General features: G+C 41.7%; 1 protein-coding gene across 3 annotated transcripts in view; it reads right to left on the reverse strand.

Moving 5' to 3' along the window:
• Positions 1-864: 864 nt before the first annotated feature.
• Positions 865-20,811, reverse strand: part of ENTPD4 (ectonucleoside triphosphate diphosphohydrolase 4) — a 29,572-nt gene continuing 9,625 nt past the window's right edge. For 2 of the 3 annotated variants that reach the window (XM_007961937.3, XM_007961940.3), the window contains 10 exons: positions 20,042-20,247; positions 16,843-16,993; positions 16,238-16,341; positions 14,070-14,129; positions 13,632-13,786; positions 11,810-11,976; positions 8,501-8,825; positions 6,942-7,027; positions 5,875-6,036; positions 865-4,724 (listed from right to left, as the gene is read on the reverse strand). In XM_007961937.3, the coding sequence (XP_007960128.1) occupies positions 4,496-4,724; positions 5,875-6,036; positions 6,942-7,027; positions 8,501-8,825; positions 11,810-11,976; positions 13,632-13,786; positions 14,070-14,129; positions 16,238-16,341; positions 16,843-16,993; positions 20,042-20,247 (1,645 nt within the window). In that variant the 3' untranslated portion in view covers positions 865-4,495. The remainder of the gene's footprint in view (positions 4,725-5,874; positions 6,037-6,941; positions 7,028-8,500; positions 8,826-11,809; positions 11,977-13,631; positions 13,787-14,069; positions 14,130-16,237; positions 16,342-16,842; positions 16,994-20,041; positions 20,248-20,811) is intronic. The other variant, XM_007961938.3, reaches the window with a different exon arrangement.

The following is a 20,811-nucleotide window of genomic DNA, read 5'->3' on the forward strand; positions in this document are numbered from 1 at the left end:
CTTTTGACATCTTAGATATTTTAATGTATTTATACTCAGGCGAAAAGCCCTATAATTATTGCACTGCCTCAAAAATTATTTACGACAGTTCTATCTTAATGCTGTGTCCTGTTTCCCTAGCGGTCAACGGCTTGAGCACCCCCCTTGAGCTCACTTTGCTGGCTCTGTTCTCTCATTTTGTTTTGCGCTTCCCTCTCCCCTCCAGCGTGTCTCAGGCCTTTATTTTTGTTGGTCCTAACAGCTGGTCCCCTTCCCTTCCCATCTGTCTCTGTCATCTATTTTCAGGTTATGGCTCAGGCCCACCTTCCTCCTCCAGGAGAACATCTATGTATTCTCCAACGACTGAGAAACATGCTCAGCGTCTAATTTCATCTTCCATATCTGTAACGCGTAACATTAATAAAGACAGTCATAATTTTCTGGAAATAAGCCAAAGGTTCTAAGCTTAGATCGAACTGCAAAACGGTGTAACACAAAGTCAGCATTTGCTGTTACTATTAAATATATAAGAGTTGGTTCATTTCATTTCTTTTCCTTGTCTACACACAAGTAGGTCCTTAAAATGATGACCTTATAAACAGTCATCTCAGAGTGGCAATGATTGTTGGTAAATGGCTTAACGTTGTGGGTTGGTCACTACTTATGAAATATCCGGTTTCTGAGCTGCAGAGTGTGTGGATGCCCTCTCCACAACCCCACACAATTGTGATTCACTGTATGCACACCCAACACAACACATGCAAAGAGTGTGTGTCAGACTCAGACAACGTATTTCACTGAATCTGGACTCAAGTTCAACTCATCGTTCTAATGAGTAAGAAGATTCAAAGATGACAAGGAAACAAGCCCACACAGTCTACGGGCCATGGGATGATGAACTTTCATTTTATTGATTTTTCAATACCTAAGTGTGGCAATGTAAGGCTGCCACATACAGCAAGTGACATGACACCACAAGGACCTTCTGAGAGAATTATTCTTACTTTGGATGGAAGACATCACTTAAACAAAAAACATTTAAAGATGCTCCCTTCCTTTTTATAATTCCTAACTGTAAAACAGAATTTTAGTACAGAACAAAAAAATTCTCCTTGGTTGGTCACATCATTAATTATTGAAAGGGAAACTTAGTATCAAAAGAAACAAAACACTGAAATAAATAACTAAGTAATTTACTGAAAGGTAGTTTTGCTGCATTGCACACAACCGACTGCACAGAATTCTAAAGCTGATTTTTTTCCTTAAAGGATGGAAAACTCATTTGCCATTTTTAGTTTCTTGCTAAGTGATACATACTCCTCTTAAGGAAAACTACTCTGTATAGGCCTGAGTTTAAAATGTAAATATCTGTTTATCCAGAGTTAATCTAGAGTACACAGGTGTGGAAAACTGGTGGTGAAAACAGGGACCTACCCAGCCTTCAGGGCAGCTGGGCAGCGGCCCCATGTCACTGGCCTCAGCCACCAGCAGTGCCTTCACTCTGCCCAGGTCAGAAAGCACTGCCTAGAGCTGGAGCTTAGGATGAACATGGGCAAAAAGCACTGGTACAATTCCATGTATTTCTCTTCTACTGTAATGTCCCCAGAGGGATTGTGAAATCTCTGAGAACATCCCTTGTAGGAGGTTTAAAAATGAGAAGCCTATGATACGGCTATGGAACATAAGCACTTACTGCTGGCATGTTTCTATCAAGATTGAATACGATGCTTTTCCTTGATAAAGCTTTGGGCAAGTTCCTCGTCCAATTTCTTCTGTTACAAGTACACAGAGTTTACTGCCTTCTTGGTCAGCTCTTGATATGAATTCTTCTCTAGAATTAAGCTCCTCCCTGGCTTGTCTCTCACCCACCCCATATCTCTTAGAGAAAGCACCTGGCTGTCTTCACCTACGCGAGACCTTCTCTGGAATGTGATTTGCTGCGACTGCAGACATCTCCACACAGCATAATGAAATCCCTTCAGTGGTCTCTTTTTAAACAATTTTGGGTGAGGGGCAGGTCTCTTGGTTTGTTTGAAAACTCATCTTGAAAATAATCTAGACAGAAAAATGCTAAGTGAAACTCTGGTGCATAAACAAATATTTTAAGATTGAAGTTTGGTTACTTCTCTTGTCCACCTTTTTGTTCCCACAAATGGAAACTACATTCCTGATTTAAGAGGGTGCTGCTGTCTGTATCCTTTTTTGAACTGCATTGTTCTCAAAAGGACCAGCAAATTTTTCTGCAAATATTTTAGTAAATATTCTAGGCTTTACAGGCCACACATAGTGTCTGTTGCATATTCTTCAACGTTTTTTCTCAGGTAACTGTTTAAAAATGGCAAATCCACTGCTGCCTCTCAGCTGGAGCAGCGAGGTTTTCTCAGCCCTTGTTTCAGGACCCTCAGGTATGTGACTAACTTTTATGTCCTGAGCTGGAAGGCGGGGGTCCCCTAACTCCCTGGGTGCCCATCTGCCCACTTCACCCATTTGTGGCCCCTTCTTTTCCTTCCTTCTGTCTCTGCTGTTGACCCCTAGTGGCTCCATCGCCAGCTCCCTGCAGCTCCACCAATAATCCATGGCTCCTATAGGAGGAGTCACAGGCGGGTGGCCAAGACCAATTTATTAGGTAGCCAGGACCAACTTATTAGGTAGCCAGAAGCTCACCCCCTTTCTTAACAACTTTGACCATGAAGCACAAATACGATGCAGGCAAATCTAGACAGGCAGAGTCTCCTCCAGGAGCCCGATAACCTGGACAACTACGAGACCCTGCGGCTGTACAAGGCACTGCTGGAGATGAACCGGCTCCAGCCTCTGCCCTGTGACAAGCCTCTGCCTGGGTCCCCAGGCTGCTAGTAACATGCTTTGAAATCTAGGTGGAGGGAGCCATGCCCCCACAGCTCTTGCCTCAAGGATTAGATGCATTTTTACCTTCCAGAGAGGCAGGTTAAGCCACACCTGAGGCAGTTTGAGCCACAGTTGGGACAGAATTCCCTTAGTCTTCTCTTCTGACCCTTCAGCAGAACTGCCTCTAATGCTCAGTTCACGGCAATACAGGCCTTTTCTCTCATGTTTCTCCAAGCTCGTCCAGCCTCTGCTCAGTACCTAGTTCCAAAGCCACTTCCATATCCTCAGCTATCTGTTATAGCAACAACCCCACTAATCTGCTACCAAGTACATGAATTTAACTGTTCTGGAGTTAGGGAACAGCACATACAGACACTTGCACAAAACAAACTCCACCTAAAAAAACTGTATGAGAATTCCCCAAACTTCTCAACTAAATAAATAGGTGAAAAAACACGATCTCACATATGCCAATCCAATTGTCCTTTTTAGATTTTGGCTTAAATTGTCATTTTTTTTTTCCTTCACATGTGAATTTATTTTCTGTATTGGATGCAGACTCTTCCCTTCTGGATTTACAGTGGCACTGACATTGACAGCCTCAGCCAAAGCAGTGACGAAGAGCACTCGGCAGGCTGTGTGTGGGGTCTCCCAGTATGATTAAAAGCTGAGATGACTTTTAATTAAGGAGGGTGGGGGGAGGGGAAACACCAATTGGAAGCTGGAAGAAACTGAGGCACAATTAAGCAGAAACACTGAGAAATACTGAAGAGCAAGAAGTGGGCATGTGCTCTAGTTCCAATAAAACCGAAACTGGTGAAACTAGGATTTTTCCAATTCTTTCAAAACCAAAGTGTTCTAACTGAAATATGGAATAAGGACAGTAATTACCTGCGGTCAGGAAAAGATAATAGTAACAAGGATTTTTCCAAATAAAATGAACCAGTAAATTCTGAAGTGTGTGTTTTTGAAGAACCAGTATTGCCTCCCCTCACTCTGGTTCCTGGAGATTTTTCATATACTCACACAAAGCTCTAGTCGATAGTTCACTATCACTTTTATAAATGGTTATCTCCTGGTGCCTATATTTCTCTGTTTTAGATATAATGGTTTAAAAAATTTAAATTTGCAAAGAAAACAATACAGCAACTGACCTGAACAATAAATAAAAAATAAACATCACCTTCTTCAGGTTAGAGCTTTCAAGACAGAGAAAAAAGAGGATTATCATTTCAGGCAGGAAGTTTTTTGGTTCTATAAAAGCATCACTACTCAGTCCCCTCTCCACTGACAGAATGTGTCTTTCCGCCTCCCTCCGGTATCAAAGTGCATTTGTTTAAATTTAACATTCCTTAAAGAAACCCCAGAAATCTCATTTATTTTTGGCAGATACCCTGTGCAGCAAAAATCAAGTGAATTTCCCTTTTCCCCACTCCTCAGTTTAAAGCTGTACTCAAAATGGCTAAATGCAATACTTCTAGACAGCAGGGCTTACAAACAATGGATTTTGTTTTTGTTTGGAGGAACAAAAAAGGGAAATAAAAAACAAAACCACAGGAAAATAAAGAGGAGAAACCCTGAGGCAAAAATGGCTTTTCCTTTCGAGTCTTTGAGTCTTCGTGGAGCTATGAGCCGGATCACAAGATCACAAGATCACAAGATCACAAGATCACAAGGTCCCCGCGGCGTTCTGGGTGGGAAGGCCCTCCTCCATCCAGAGAGCGACGGCTGAGCCGCTCCGGAGAGTGCGCCGGTGGATGCGCCGCAGCCGCAGCAGGTACAGCAGGATGGCCAGCAGCACCACCAGGAAGCAGCCAGAGAACAGGTAGTGGTTGTAGACAAAGGAGACGCCCCGCCAGTGGGTGTGACTGGCCCGGAAGGCCTCCTGCTGGATGTCTCTGCCCATGTGAACACCAAACAACAAACAGGACAGTAAGCAAGGAAAGGGGTAGACACGGTGCACAGGGGGATGGCGGGGCCCAGGCCCCAGAGCTGTACTTCAGGAACTGCAACCCTACCTCTGAAATGGAGAACAGAACAGCCCAATGCAGGGAACTTCTAAGTGTCAATGAGATAACACCTGAAAGTATACTCTGAAGTCTGTCATTATAATTTGGGTAACCAAAATCAGAGGAATTTAGAAGAGTCGTGAGGCATTTGCTGATACAAAGTAGTCAACGTGTAAACAAACTGCATGCTTATGATCAGTAACACCGACTCACTATTTTTACAGTTAACCCAGTTAAAAGGGTCGCTGAGAAATGCTCAATTAAATGAAGGGGGGGGGGAAGAGCAAATATCTATCTGGTAACTCGGGTTCATACCACAGGTCAACTGACAGCAGATCTGCAAACGTGAATGGGGAAAAATGCCCATCTTTGTTATACCCAAGCGCTGACTGAATGTAGCATTTCTTTGACCAGAAATGCAGACAACAAACTATCATTAGCGTTGGCAGCACCTGCAACTTTGTTACTAATGAAAATCACAGATCTTCCACATCACATTGTGGTACCACTAATGCCTCAAAATATCACTGATGCTCATTGTCTACACAAATTACAGAAAGTGCTAATTCTGCTGCCAGATCCTGTTATTTCATATGTTAATAAAGAAGAACACATATTACAGTATCACAAACTTGTTTTCTGTAATATTTTGATGAATATTATTTCAATATGATGGTTTCTTCTGTAATCCTATGTATTTATACATGCATTTAAAAACAGTATTTGGAGAAGAGGCCTGAGTCATAAAGGTTAAGAACCCCGGAACTGACCTTTTACCAGGGTTGGGGAACAGACAGTTGAGAATAACCAAACACAGGCAGTAGGACAGGAGGGCTGTGTACTACGGGATGGGAGGGTGGGAAGGGAGGAAGCACTTGGGAGGGGGCAAGACCAAAAGCAAGCATCACTGTCCCCACAATTCTGCCGTGGCTGGCTCTCACAGCAATGCCCCAAACAGGTACAGGCCACAGCTGCCATGAGGCACTGTAACTGCAGAAAAGCATCTTTTTGATTCTTGTTACCAAATTCACAGCCCTACCTTAATGGCAGAAAGCGGGTCCTGTAGAGGATGGCTCCAAGGGTCCACTGAACCTCCTTGTCATAAACTTGCAAGGCAGTCTTTAAGCTTTTATAGTTGACAGGAAACGAGAAGCCCCTATGAAACACCTCAAACATCCAGGCCGATTTGAAGCACTGATACCTACAAACGGCAAGCACAAAGGCAAGTCAGACTGACTCACTCTGTCAAGACGGCAGGCACACAGACAATCCTTCCCTCTCCGGGCAGCCGTGGGGCAGGGGCTTCCTCAGGCCGACTCTCCCAAACCCACTGCGTGCGTTTCAAGGTTGATGTACTTGGTTCACATCCCTAGTCCCACAGCATGGAGCAGTCCACCTGTCAAATCAACTAGTGCATGAACCCGGTCTCGGCGTAATGTCATATGTCCCTGAGACAGATTTCTTTTCCCTCTGGCATTTCACCATTCATTCCCTGAATGAATACTGAACAGGTTCCAACCTCTTTGTACCTCAGTTGATTATAAAATGAGATGGTAGGAATGTTCTTTTCAGCTCTGATATTCTATGACTCTAAATATTTATTAGAGGTTTACTTTTGGCCAAGCACTGTGCTAAGCAAGTAATAAGATAAAATAATTAGTAAGATACAGTGTCTGCACTTAAGTGACTTACGATGAAAGGGGATTTTTAAAAAGCAACAGAAAAAGCGGAACATGATAAATGCATTAACAAAGTAGGATGAATTCTTGAGACTCAGAGAAAGGGATGAAGTCTGATTGAGGGGACAGAGGAAGACTGGAAAGGGACAGCATCTGACTGGACTCTGATGTTTGGGCAGGACTTGAACAAGCAAAGGTATGAACAGGGGAATTTCAGGGGGAAGAGACAGTAAAAGTGACCAAAACAAAAAAGATATGGAATATGTCTGGGCACAAGTATTTGTCCCGTTTGAAAGGGGTCCAGGGTAGATGGGAAGAACAGTGAGTGAGGAGAAGCTGGACTGAGGCCAGGGTGTGGCCAGCCAGTGGGGCCAACACTGAATTATGGTTCTTAAGAGTGCCCTGGGCTTGATCTTCTAGTACTTACTTAAGCCTGTGAAGGTCAGCATGAGAGGCGTACAGTCCTCGGTCAAAGCGTTCCCGCAAAATGGACCACTTTGTTGCACAATAATCCTGAAAACAAATTCACCAAAATAAATCACTACTAAAGGCTTATTAAAATTCTCAATTTAAAAATGGTTTACCAAATTTATATTTGTAAAAAGCATATCCTTCCCATTAGGAAACACACAAGCTTAACTTATACAATAAATGCAAGATATACGCAAACACTCAGGGAATACTTACTGATTGGCAAACACAATGCTTTGCCTTAAAATTTTGTCCAGGTATTGTTCAAGAGAGCTTTGCTGTACACAACCAACCTCTCCAAAACTGTTTAGTTTCTCCCTCCATGACTGCATGGTACAGACATACATTTTTGGAAAAGTGAAGCAGTATTTTAGCTACTTCAAACTAAATCCTGTATCTGCGGAGAACATAGTACAAGCTACTGGGAAAATCATTACAAAAGGCTTTTGTCTTTAACAGCAGGGAAAGAGATCCCACTATTTCCTGAAGTTATTTGTTATAATATTAGTAACTTTTATAGAGCATTGTGTAAGTGCATCTTCTCAATGTAATACTTAACTCCTCGAGGTGGCTACCATCCCAACCTCTATTTAAAGGATGAAGACACTGCTGAGAGATGTGGGAGATGGACCTGGGTGTGTGACAGGGAGTTCAAGGAAAAAGCACTTGGCCTAGAGAAAGGGCTCGGCATAGGCGCTTCAGGAACATGAACATGGACACAGAGGAGAAGTCGTGGAGAGCGTGAGGGAAGCCAGCTGTTTGACATGATTACAGCATACAGTGCTCTGTGCTTCCAGATGGGTTTGAGGAACACTTGGGAGATAAAATATTACATTTGTGACTGATTACACTGGGGTGTATAGAGAGAGATGAATTGGTTAGAGGGAGAAGTCCATGACTCCTAGGCGGCAGGGAGGGGGACTGGATGGCTGGTGATGCCATTAACCAAGAGAGAACAACAGGAACAGAATGGAGAGAAAATGGTGGGTTTGTCTGGAGCTGTGGAATCTAGCAGGCAACCGGGCAGGGGTCAGGATTGGAGCCTCTTCTTGAGAGGCAGCAGCAAACCCTGAGCATGGATGAGACCATCCAAGAACCTGAAGGTGAGGGGCCAAGTGTGGAAGTCTGGCATCACCTAGGTTTAAGGTGTGTCAGGAAGGCAGAGAGAACACAAGAATAGGAGTGTCCTGGCAGGTCAGGGAGCGGGAAGGCTAGTAGAAGAATTGTCAGATGGCAGCAAAGCACAAAAATGACATAAAACACTGTAATTTGGAGGTAACTGATGACCAGGGTAGCTAATGGAGTGGTGGGCAGAAGTCAGCTTACAGTACATTTTTTACTTCTGCTGTGACTATTCAACCTCCCTCCAAGCAAAGGGAACAGGATTCCAACATGCTGCAGTGCAGCCTTCCACACTCCATCCTTCCCTGCCAGTGTGAAGTGAGGACACAACCCGTCACCGTCCACGCTGGTCTCTCAAAAGCATGCGGAGCAGATGGCGTCTCTCAAGGGTACCTTTGCAGCTTTAGTAAATTTAGCAGCATTGTAGTCTCCCCCCATTCGTAACACATCCTCGGTGCAGTAGTAGAATTCGGAAAAGCCATAGAATTCACTGTTCTGGAAGTGAATTGGGGGCTGGTAGATCCCATTGAGGGAAGTCTGGGTCTCGTTTGTTTTATTCATGAAAGGCTGGATAGTCTCTCGACACAGGTCAAAGTCTCCAGTCCCTCGTAGGTATATGGTTTGTCCATTTTGCTGGATTTCATCTTTAATGTCTAGGGGTAGGCAGGGGTCCAGGTACGGCATATCAGGAGTCAGACCAGTCTGTTTACCCAGGAGCCTATGGCAAAACAAGAAACTTTATCGTGAGTCCTACAGAAAACTGTGTTTTCAAGAAGTGGCTGCAAACCAGTGTTTCTCAAAATACGCTCTGTGGGACATGAGACCTGCAGGACGGTGTCTGTGGAACAGAAAAGGGTTCCGAGATAATTAGTTGGGAAAATACGCACTTAAGACTTTCTTGGAGAGTCAGGATACAAATTTGTCTGCAGCAGACAGGCTACCAGAGTCCAGTTAGACAACCTATCCGATTACCTGATGATCCTGGCAACTGGGCCTGACGTTCCCAGTTGCTGGGCACAAGGCACCTGTGCTGTTGCCAGCCCCATTTTTGCCACTAGTGCTTGTGATTTTACCTAATACAGATGGAAGGAACGTGACTGTGACAAGATCTGGTCCTGGGCAAAGCAGGTTAGATGCTTTAGAAAACTAAGGTCAAGTTACTTGGAAATTATCAAACCAGGTGTGGGCAGGATTTTTAAAACTGGGAAAAATCAGCAAACATCTGAAAGGATTTGGTATCAAATTGCTTTGCAAATCTCTTTAAGAACTCAGTGTTCTTTTTTTTTTTTGAGACGGAGTCTTGCTCTGCTGCCCAGGCTGGAGTACAGTGGCCGGATCTCAGCTCACTGCAAGCTCCGCCTCCCGGGTTCACGCCATTCTCCTGCCTCAGCCTCCTGAGTAGCTGGGACTACAGGCGCCCGCCACCGCACCCGGCTAATTTTTTGTATTTTTAGTAGAGACGGGGTTTCACCGTGATAGCCAGGATGGTCTCGATCTCCTGACCTCGTGATCCACCCATCTCGGCCTCCCAAAGTGCTGGGATTACAGGCTTGAGCCACCGCGCCCAGCCAAGAACTCAGTGTTCTTTAAACAAAGACAAACTGGTATCTCAATGAGGGGTGCAGTGCATGCCGAAGAAAGGATGGAGTCTAAAAACAGACCTTGGTTCAGAGCAAAAGATTAGCAAATGAATACAGAAGTTAAGAGAGAATGTTTAAGGCCTGGCTCTATTTTTATGATTCTGTTTCAACTTATTTTTTTTCTTGATCAGCTATGGGTCCCAAATGCAGCAGACAGCAGTTTCCATTGCACGATGGGCTCTGAGAAGCCCTGTAGAAAATAAACATTAGTTTTGTTAACTGAAAGGCACTAGGCTTATTACTTGCTAATGAAATTTCTGGGAGTGAACATCTGTCATCCTATTGTGTGTGCACGCCTCAAAGCAATAAGAAACAGAGAGGAGCTCACGAAATGTCAAGTGATGTTGGTGTTGGATACTGTGAAATCACAGGGGCTTGACAGGTGTTGAACTGGTAGAGTTAAGCATGGTCAGAATTCAATATTCATCACCAACAGTCAAGTTTTCAGTTTTCACTTCACTGACAAGTTGTGTATTGCTCAGATCAGGGTTACTCATCATGCAGTTAAATGTAATAAATTAAAGTCTTTGCCATAAAAATGTTCACTTAATTAAAAAAAATTAATCACCACTACAAATGGCAAACAGATAAATGTGTACTTCAATGCTCAATTCATGATATATGAAACACTTGTAATTATTATAAAAGTCAAAGAGTAGTCAAATATATATTTCATGCTATTATTTTTAGTTGTCCTATATCTAAATTAAGAACTACTACAAAACTATCCATTATATAAAGCTTTCTGACATTAAAACCAATGAGTAAAAATTAAGGTTTCGGAAAAAATATATTTCAAATGTTGTTTATAAAATATTTCTAGTTTAAGACTACTATAAAAATGATTATACCAAGATATGCTAAATACCAATTAAAAATACAAAACCATGGGACTACCAATTTTATAATTAAAACTATTCAGATATAGGAAAAGGTTTTTATTGCTTTTCCTATTTACACACATGACTTTGTGGTAAATGTACTGAACAGCTCCAACTTGGTCTTTTTTCAAGTTCAGGCCTTCACAGGTTTACTAAGATTAATCAATGAAGTATACAATCTCTTAGCTCAATGAATCAGGATTTTTTCCCCTCAAAATTGTTTCATCAAAATAAACAAATAAAACACAGTAATAAAGAGGATAGCTTACATAACCCAGAGTCAGATTTTTTGTATTCATCCAAATAGTTTTTCTGTTCTTACAAATTTCTTTTATTTTTTTAAATTACTTTATTATTATTATTATACTTTAAGTTCTAGGGTACATGTGCATAACGTGCAGGTTTGTTACATATGTATACTTGTGCCATGTTGGTGTGCTGCACCTATCGACTCGTCAGCACCCATCAACTCGTCATTTACATCACGTATAACTCCCAATGCAATCCCTCCCCCTCTTACAAATTTCAAATAAATAATTGCCATATACTTACACTTATAAAGTCAATTTAAACCAATAGAGTGCTGTTTTGTTTTATATATTTTCTATACCACAATTCTACATACACTCATTTTTTAAAGTTTCATTGCTAAATTTAAAAGCCACTAACTCTGACTCTTCTAGATAATTTCTCTTGAATAATTCCCTTCACAATGGTTTTTATCCACTAACTAGCTGCACAGGCTGGTTCATCCATACAGTCTCCCGAACATCACATATTTCAATCTTCTCAGCAACAACAAGACAACACACTACCTGAGGCCTCCAGGACACCACGAGTGCTCCAGATACTGGGTTTTCCAAGGACTCTGCATCATGAGTAGCATCACCCAGGGCTCCAAACTATTCTATAGTCTGACGGTGAAATTTCTAATCCATCAGTTGAGATGCGGGTGAGAGAGAGCACACACGCATCTCCTTCAGGGCACGCGGGACAGAGGGCCGAAGGCAGGACCCTGGTGTGCTTTCAACTCTTCTCCCTGCTCAGCTAGTGGAGGAATAAAAAGCTAACAGTGCAACACACTTTTGCTAATTGAGTCCTTCCTGCTTTGCCTGGGTCTGTTTTTTAGGAGGGGAGACCTCGGTTTGCAAGTGATTACCAAGGAGTGAAAGGTGCTTTACCTGTTCTTTTGAATGGTGTTGGCAAATATTCTGTCTTCGTATCTCTGTCGAGCAGCATTGCCACCAAACCCAAGAAACGTGGCCACATAGACTCGATACACATGCTCAGTTTGGTGAACATCACATCCCAAGTTAAATTCAGCTAACAAGTTTTTAGCTACTTCTTCCTGCAAACATAAGCATAACAAACTTTAATAGCTTAAGCTACTTTAACCTCCTACTAAAAAGAAGTGTCTAAAAACAGTCTCATCTAAGAGGGACAAAAACATCTGCTTCTGCACTTCCCAAAGACCATTCTAAGCATCCTTCATAATTCAATATGACAATTCTGATTCAGGAAATTTCAGATGGGCTGCAAATTTGTGATACTGTTACGACTTTTTGAAAGAGGAAGTGGGCAAAACAGTTCATACCCTCTGACATTATTTATTTATGTAATCCTATGCTGTGGAAATAAACCTAAACATGGAAATGTCTCTATATGCAAATATGTCCTTTGTCATTCTATGGCAGAAAAAACTAGATGTCATCTAAATATACATTAACAAGGGAAGGTTAATCACAGTAATCAATAGCTTATGGAGGAACATGCTCATGCAGTGTTAAATAAAGGACAAAAATCACATAAACTAAGATGATCACAACCATATTTTTAAAAATTATGAGTAGAAAAAAAAAAGAAAGGAAATTCACTAAAAGGCTAACAAGGGCTTTTTTAGGTGATGAATCCATGGGAAATTTTTAATCTTGATTTTTCAGTATTTGTTCCAAACATTATTTCTATGTATTTTTTTACTTTATATTGAGAAGGGAAAACATGATTTTTTACAAAGAGCATAACAGTCTCTAGAGGCATGTCTGGAATGGGAGGTAGGAAACACAAATTCTAATACTTGAATTTACAAAGTATTTTTCCAAGAAGCTTAATAAAGATGTCAGTAACATTTATTCAGAACATACTAGCTGCCTGGCAGTGCACAGATACACTGGATGCATTATCTCATTTAAACCTTCTTACAACCCCATGTTGTAGGTACTTTCATTCATTTACAGATGAAGAAACCAGCTTAAAGAAGGTACATGACTTGCATAAGGTCCCACAACTAGTGAGGAGGAGGATGATGAAGAAACCCAGGCCTGTCTAGCTCCACGGTCTCACTTTGAACCCTCCCCTCCACGCCATGCTATGTTGCCTCCCACCTTTGAGGGGAAAATGCAGGAAGATAGGCTTTGGTGTTAATCTACAGCTGAACACAAATGGAGTCATAAAGACGTGTAGCAATTGAGAAATACATCTGGAAATGGTGCCGGGGTTCTCTAGACAAGGTTGCGCAGGCAGCAACTGAGAGGGCACAGAACAGGGTGGAGAACAGTTCGGGTAAACCCCCAGTCGAAAGATGTGGAAGCAGTGGATACAAACCTCAATCCTCCCCAAGGAAGCTCAAAGTCTGAACCATTAAAAAAAAGAATTTCCCCCAATTCTAACTTAAAAAATCAGGTATTATTATGTGATATTTTATAAAACCTGTTGAGAAAAGATGTGACTGAAGAGAAAACATAAACAGAAACTCAAGCATGCGACTGCGTATATACCAAAGAAAAACTACAGTCAGAAAACAAACCAGCTGATTTCAATGAACACACACAAGCGGCTCAGCTGAGGTCTGCCTTGTTCCTCCTGTCTCCTTTCTCCTGGGTTGAGAGGCGGCACCTCAGCAAGCACAGTAAAGATGTGTTCAGACTCAGAAAACAAAACAAGAACGATGGACACATGTTAAATGAAAACCAAACCAAACAGAAGGAAATTTGTACAGATAATGACCTGCTGTGAGGACGCAAAGCTTACAGTTTTGGGGACTTCGTACGCTATCTGAGTCGACACGCCGCCCATGTCAAGAATGCCCGCTGTCCTTTTACGGACAATGGCTTCACTGCTTTCACTTCCAGGAATGTTAACTTCCACAACTGCCTCATCATCTGGAAAGAACAGAAAGTGTTCATTGGAACAGAACTAATCCAGAGAAATGGGCTCTTCTGAAGAGTCACCTTCTTTTCATGGTCTATTTCAAGCATATTCAGGCAAACCCAGTCTACTCCTCCCAACTAAAATCAAGTTGAATTATGTTCAACTGCAGCTCCTCTCATTCTACTCCTACACGCTTAGACGTGTCACAAAGCTTAGCTCTTTTTTCAGCCTTTGGATTAAACAGAAAAGCACCAATTTCCAACTAGATACATTTGCTGGAAACACGACACTTACCATCTTCAATATGCTCAAATCGTCCAAGGACAAAATTAATGCCAATCCAAGCATACACACCTATAGACATTTTACAGGATGAAGAGAAGAAAACGTTTTAAAACATTTTGTGTAACTCTTATCAGCGCAGTCTGTACAAACGTCTCATTTATTTCATTCCCTGATAACCTGTAAGATCATCTGAAATAACACCTTGCTACTGATGTTTTTATTACTCCAAATGGCTTTCCAAGAACTCTCAACTTTAATGCTTATAGTTATACCATCTACATAGGTTGAAAATACAATACGCTAGATGCTAGTTTTCTTTAGAAATTTATGAGTTGTTTCAAAATACTGGAATTTTCACTTTTATGATGTTAAACCTGTCAAGTTTTACATCAAGGTATCGGCTGGGCACGGTGGCTCATGCCTGTAATCCCAGCACTTTGGGAGGCCGAGGCAGGTGGATCATGAGGTCAAGAGATTGAGACTATCCTGGCCAACAAGGTGAAACCCCGTCTCTATTGAAAATACAAAAATTAGCTGGGCGTGGTGGCGGGCGCCTGTAGTCCCAGCTACTCAGGAGGCTGAGGCAGGACAATCGCTTGAACCTGGGAGGCGGAGGTTGCGGTAAGTCAAGATCACGCCACTGCACTCTAGCCTGGCGAAAGAGCGAGACTCCATCTCAAAAAAACAAAACAAAACAAAACAAAAAAATGAAAAAAAAGGCCGGGCGCGGTGGCTCACGCCTGTAATCCCAGCACTTTGGGAGGCCGAGGCAGGCGGATCACAAGGTCAGGAGATCGAGACCATGGTGAAACCCTGTCTCTACTAAAAAATAGAAAAAAATTAGCCGGGCGCAGTGGCGGGCACCTGTAGTCCCAGCTACTCGGGAGGCTGAGGCAGGAGAATGGCATGAACCCGGGAGGCGGAGCTTGCAGTGAGCCGAGATTGCGTCATTGCACTCCAGCCTGGGCGACAGAGGGAGACTCCGTCTCAAAAAAAAAAAAAAAGAAAAGAAAAAAAATTTCAAGGTATCTTCTACTTTTTCCTTTATCCCTCCATTCACTCAGCTGACAAGTCTGATTCTATTTTCACATTCCCTACACCTGGTTTTATTGCCACCTTGATTCGAAACATTACAGATCGGGGGTAGCCCATCTAATCCATCCCTGCCCCTATTCCTCTGTTGCCACCTGCTCTACTCTCTGCATTGGACTCCTCTACAGAAAGAAGTCCAAATTCCTGGACTGATAATTCAAGAGCCAGCCAATCGCTAACATTCCCGCCACTCCTTCCAGAAGGCCCACCACCCACACTAAAACATTTGTGTTTCTTTGTCTACAGTGCCCTCTTTCCAACCTGTCCTGAGTTAAGTCCTTTCTTCTGCCTGGCATGTGCTTCCTGCCCCTCCCTCAGAGCCCCACCCTTCCCATGCTCTGGCATGTTAAGAACTATCCCATCCCTTGAGGTGCAGTTCAGATGTCACTTTCTCCAACATGGCCCTAGCTGGAAAAAAAAATGCCTCCCTCTTAAGAACGCCTGTGATATTTTTTCCTATCTTTTTTCTGGTACCTAAAACCCTCATAGAACAGCTAATTGTACAGCTCATTTGTTTGTAAGCAGCTGAATGGCAATGTGTACATTTCACCCCATTTTTGTATTTTCTACAGTGTCACATAGGAAGTATTAATGCTAAAATGACACATGACTTTTGAAATACTTTTTGGTATACATTTCTAGCAAGCTATACCCCAAATAATTTCATTGACTTGACATTTCATTCTCAAGGAGAATCATTTCTTTGAAAATAGAACAAAGATTTGATATTTCTCAGTGTATAAAAGTTGAGAAGAAGCTCCAACAGCTTAATAATGATCAAAGTTCCAGGAAGCCACACAACTGAGGCAAGGCACACAAGTCTTTTCTATCAAAGTGAGTTTACATCAAGCTATGTCCCTACATGTGGTGAGGACAAATAGATATTTTTCAATGGCTCAATGTTTGGGCAACAAAGACTAGTCATGTAAGAAACTGGTTTAGTTATTTAAAAATTACAATATTTCAAGTCTATTATTTCCCAAATGTTAAGATAACAGGAGTGTAACAAAGGGTACACTGGTGAAAATGGGGAGGATTTAAAGGAATAGCGTCCCAAATTTTAAACTGAAGACCAATATACCAACCTTCTTGTTTCCCAGAAATTACTTCTGCATGAGAGTCAGAAAACAGAAAGTCAAAGTGCACGGGAATATCGGTCAGAAGGTCTTCCAGAATAGCTTTCTGCTGGCTGTTAGGCAACAAAAATATTTACAAATCAAAAGATTACAGCTTGATATCTTCTGTTTAGAAAAAAACAAAACAAAACAAAAAAACAAAAACAAAAAACAAACCAGGGCTCTGGTATATCTTGTATGAAACAGTTAATTTTAAAAACAAATTCGTTGGAAAGATATTAACAATGAATTTTCAAAATGAACAAGTTGTGTGAATTATGTGATATCTAGATGTAAAACTGCAACTGCAAGCATTCCTTAACTACATAAAATAGATTAGATTTTTAAAAATGACAACTTTACAGTTGACTATAGTCCTAAGTCAATTAAAGACTATTTGGTAGATTCTGGCTAAAGGAAGAGTTCTGATACTATTCCGGATTTGAAGAAAGAATTTTGAATGTTTTCCTTTTGATGATGACGATGATGATGGAGAGGAGGAGGAGCGGGGAGGAGAAGACCCCCTCTCCCCTCCAGGAGCCCACCCTCGCCCTTGCCCTTCTGTGGAGGATCACCTTTCAGGGAGGATTCTCATTCCAGCCGTGCAGAGAATGTAGAGAGGTGTCTCTTTGTGTTTTGCCCGTGGCACATGCTCTGCAGCAAAGTTCAAAAGTGGAGAAATGTAATCACTGACTTTCTCTGGAGAGGTAGCAAATTCTGAAATGCCTAGAGAAACAGGATACTCTAGTTAAGAAGCAGATATTTTAGCTATAACATGTGATGCTTCTTCAGAGTGGCTAGTTTTAGGGAAATCAAGCTACACATTACACTTTCTTAGTTTTTCCTATCCCTCTAGCAACAACTTCTGCAGACCTTACTTAAATGTTGGTGGCACTATTCAGTGCTATGTCCTTTTCTTCTTCATCAAAGCACACAGACCTGACTGAGCATCTGTTGTGTGTCACTGCCATGCGGATGGGCTCTTGCCCGCCCTCAAGAAATGTGCTCCCCATCTTGCCAGGTGAGCTCAGTACCTCCTGAGGCCGCTATCACCATCAGCATGCCACGAACTCCTAACTGTGCCACCGGCCATGCAGCGTTCATTAGCTTCCAGGTGAGTGTGGGGTTAACTGTCCACCAGACACTGCCCATGCTTGTCCTCACAGCCACCCCCAACACATCATGGCAAAATCTGAATTCAACTTTCGCTACAAAGCTGGTCTCACCGCTGGTTACCTCCCTCCGAGGTTATCAGCGCTGGGCACCCAGCGGCCCAAGCCAGGGTCTTAAATGAAGTCCTTCTCCCTCATCCCAACACACAACCTGGGTTTCATAGATGCTCTCTCCTCGGTGCCTCTCACATGACTTTACTCCTCATCCCTTTGGACACACCTTCTGCCAGCCTGCCACAGCACATCCCACCCTCTGATCCTGACCACCTCCCCACCATTCCCGACCCAAATGATGCCTCTTCAGGCTTCCAATTCTTTTGTGGTTCAGTGCCCTCCAGATAAGGCTCAACTCCAGAACAGCACATCCTGCTCTGCCTAACTCACCCACCCTTATCTCTTCCCATGTTTCTTCCGTTGCCTTCAGCTACACTGAACTAACATTTCCATAGTGCACCTTACTGCGGCCTTAGGGCCTTGTTCAAACTCCTCCACCAGGAAGAATCTTCTCCACCCACCTCCCTATCCCTTTTCACCTGGTTAACTCCTGCATACCCACTCGGCTCCAGCCTCCATGGAAGTCACCCTAACAGAACCCTGAAGACGACTCTTGTTAAATTCCATGCTTACTTCCTTTTGCTAGATGTACATTCATTACACCATATCAAAATTACCTATTTACTTGCCTGTCTCATTACAACTGAAAGCTTCTCAAGGGCACAAAATGTGTCTATTCAAACTTATACTCCCAGCACCTAACACAGTGCCTAGGAAATGGCAGGTGCCTAGCATGTATCTGATGAATGAGTACATCAATGAATATTTCTAGGTGTCATTTAGCCTACAATATTAAAAATGAGGGGCACTTTAGAAGTCTCAAAATTCCTTATTTCACACATTAGAAAATTATAAACCCACAAAGATTAAGTGATTCATCAAAGGAATTAGCACAAAAATGAACTAAATTCTAAGTCTTTTGACGCCACATACAATTCAATTTCAATGCAGTCAAAGTCCTAAACTAGCCAGACCCTGTGAAGGAAATTTCTAGAGCTTTGCTGCAATGCTATACATGGAAATCCATGCTTGAGGACAGAGTAGTGCAATAAAAAGGTATTTTGACTCCATTTCATACACTTTGTATAGTGCAAGACACACCCATGTTAAGCCTGATTTTAATGAGATTTTCGTATATACTCTAGGATGATAATGTAGTTGACCCTTTGGTCTAAACAACTCCAAGGCATGGAAGTTTTCATCTTATTCCATGAGACCTGTTTAGTCACTGATGGGACCTGGTATGTGAAGCTAGATGAAATGCAAAATGCTTTATTTTTATAGTTTTCTCATAAATTTTTTATTTGATCAATATTAATTTAAAAATGTTTCTAGATTAGGGATACATAAAAATTTAAGGGGTAGAAACACATACAACTAAAACTTAAAAGACACTCACTAAAAAATTACACGGAAATATACTCTGATAAAATAATGCTGGTATATAGACATAGAGTAGGTTATCTCTTTAACCTGAAAAGTGAGGTACAGACTTTAGATTTTCTGAGTAATATGCTGGTTCCTAGCTGCCCACACATCAAAGGATAATCAACTTGTTGAGGGCTGCCTGAAGGAGGAGGTGGAGTCTGAATTATTCCACGAAGAAAGGACTCAAGGGGTCACCATTCTACGTGATTGGAGACTCTTCTATGAGGATATGTATTTTTCTCACATTAAACTGAACATCCTTTTAAATTTTATTTCTGAAATGGGGATAATAAACTATAAAATTATTATTTATCAATATTCTCTAATAATTTACAAGATAAATTTCCTGGATTGTTTGCATTTGATATTTTACTACTTTAATACATTAGAAAGATCTATTAAGATCAGTGATCCACTGTTTGAAATCAGTGATCAACTATCAAGACATAAAAAGCTTATTCCAAGGCACTCCCAGTATCTCCCATTCTAAATGCTCCTGACAGAAGCTGCTGTCCATGCAAATGGTGATGACACAGAAAAAAGAGCACCACTGATGTAAATTACCTAATAAGGAAGCCAAATCTAAACTTTTACATGTCACACTGGCTTAGAAATTATAGTATCTTTAAAAACTATACATAATTATTATTAGCTCTAAGTTCTGTGGTCACACTCACCAAACAATCTAGATGACTAGAACTATATTTGGCCAGCAATTTTTAAAAATGAAAAATATATGCCGACATATTAATAGATTTTCATGAGTTATCTGAAATTACCTCGTCATTAACGATAGAGACCAATGACTACTAAATAGGAAAAAACTCTCCATAGTTAATGCCAACCAGCAACCATCTAAGTAAATACTATGAGTAAGGCACTATTAAAATGCTATAGGAGACAAAAAGACATGTCTGTTTGGATGTTTTATCAAGGTGTTAGTCACCCTATGCAAAATGGACAGAAAAGGGAAAAGAAAGTGAAACAAGGAGACCCATCAGGTCCCGGTGTGAGATTTGACTCAGGGCTATGAGGGTGCAGAAAGGGAACGATATGAAAGACGCCGCAGAGAATGACGGGATGCACCCTGGTTACCAGGCAGATATTCTCATTTACATACCCGGTTTTATCTTCATGACCACTGGCTTTCGGTTTTTATCCCTCATTTGCCTGATATCCAACAGATCACGTGGATTGCCATTATGCCTTGGCCAGCAATAGACAAATATTCGAGAGCCACTGCTGCCACAGTCCACCACGATCCCATAGTTCACACTGGGGTTATTGGTGTCTGTAGCTTCAATGTCAGTAACTCGTGCCAGGTACCTTAGATAGAAACACACGTATGCTTTGATTTAGACAGAGAATATCATCTTATGTCTAACAGAAAAAATGCAACGACCACCAAGTCATAATTTTTAAGCTATGTAGCAGCCTCACTATAACGTTAATACAACTGTCGAATAGTTGAAGAGTCGAAAGAAAACAAGTGATAATGATAAAGATCACCTAAATCAGACACACACACTCCTTTACAGAAGTTCAAACAAATTCCAAAATGCAAAATTCTACTAAACTACCAACTCAAAAATCAGCTTAAAATACGTTACAGGAGACGCTTATGCATAAATAATTACTCCAGGGCCTCTTATGATATGGATTTGGTAGTTAGCAGTTAACTAGTTTCAAATGGTTTAACTGTTCATGCCATGATGTATATGGTACAGAATCTAGTTCCTACAGTTTCTTAAATTCCAACCTAAAGCCAAACATCGTGAAGTCACGAAATGATTGTGTTATGGTCTGAATGTTTGTGGACCCCCAAAATTCGTATGTTGGAGACCTAATCACCAATGTGATGCTATTAGGAGGTGGGGCCTCAGGGGGGTG

Source organism: Chlorocebus sabaeus, chromosome 8 (assembly GCF_047675955.1).
Source record: "Chlorocebus sabaeus isolate Y175 chromosome 8, mChlSab1.0.hap1, whole genome shotgun sequence".
Classification (NCBI taxonomy): Eukaryota; Metazoa; Chordata; class Mammalia; order Primates; family Cercopithecidae; genus Chlorocebus; species Chlorocebus sabaeus.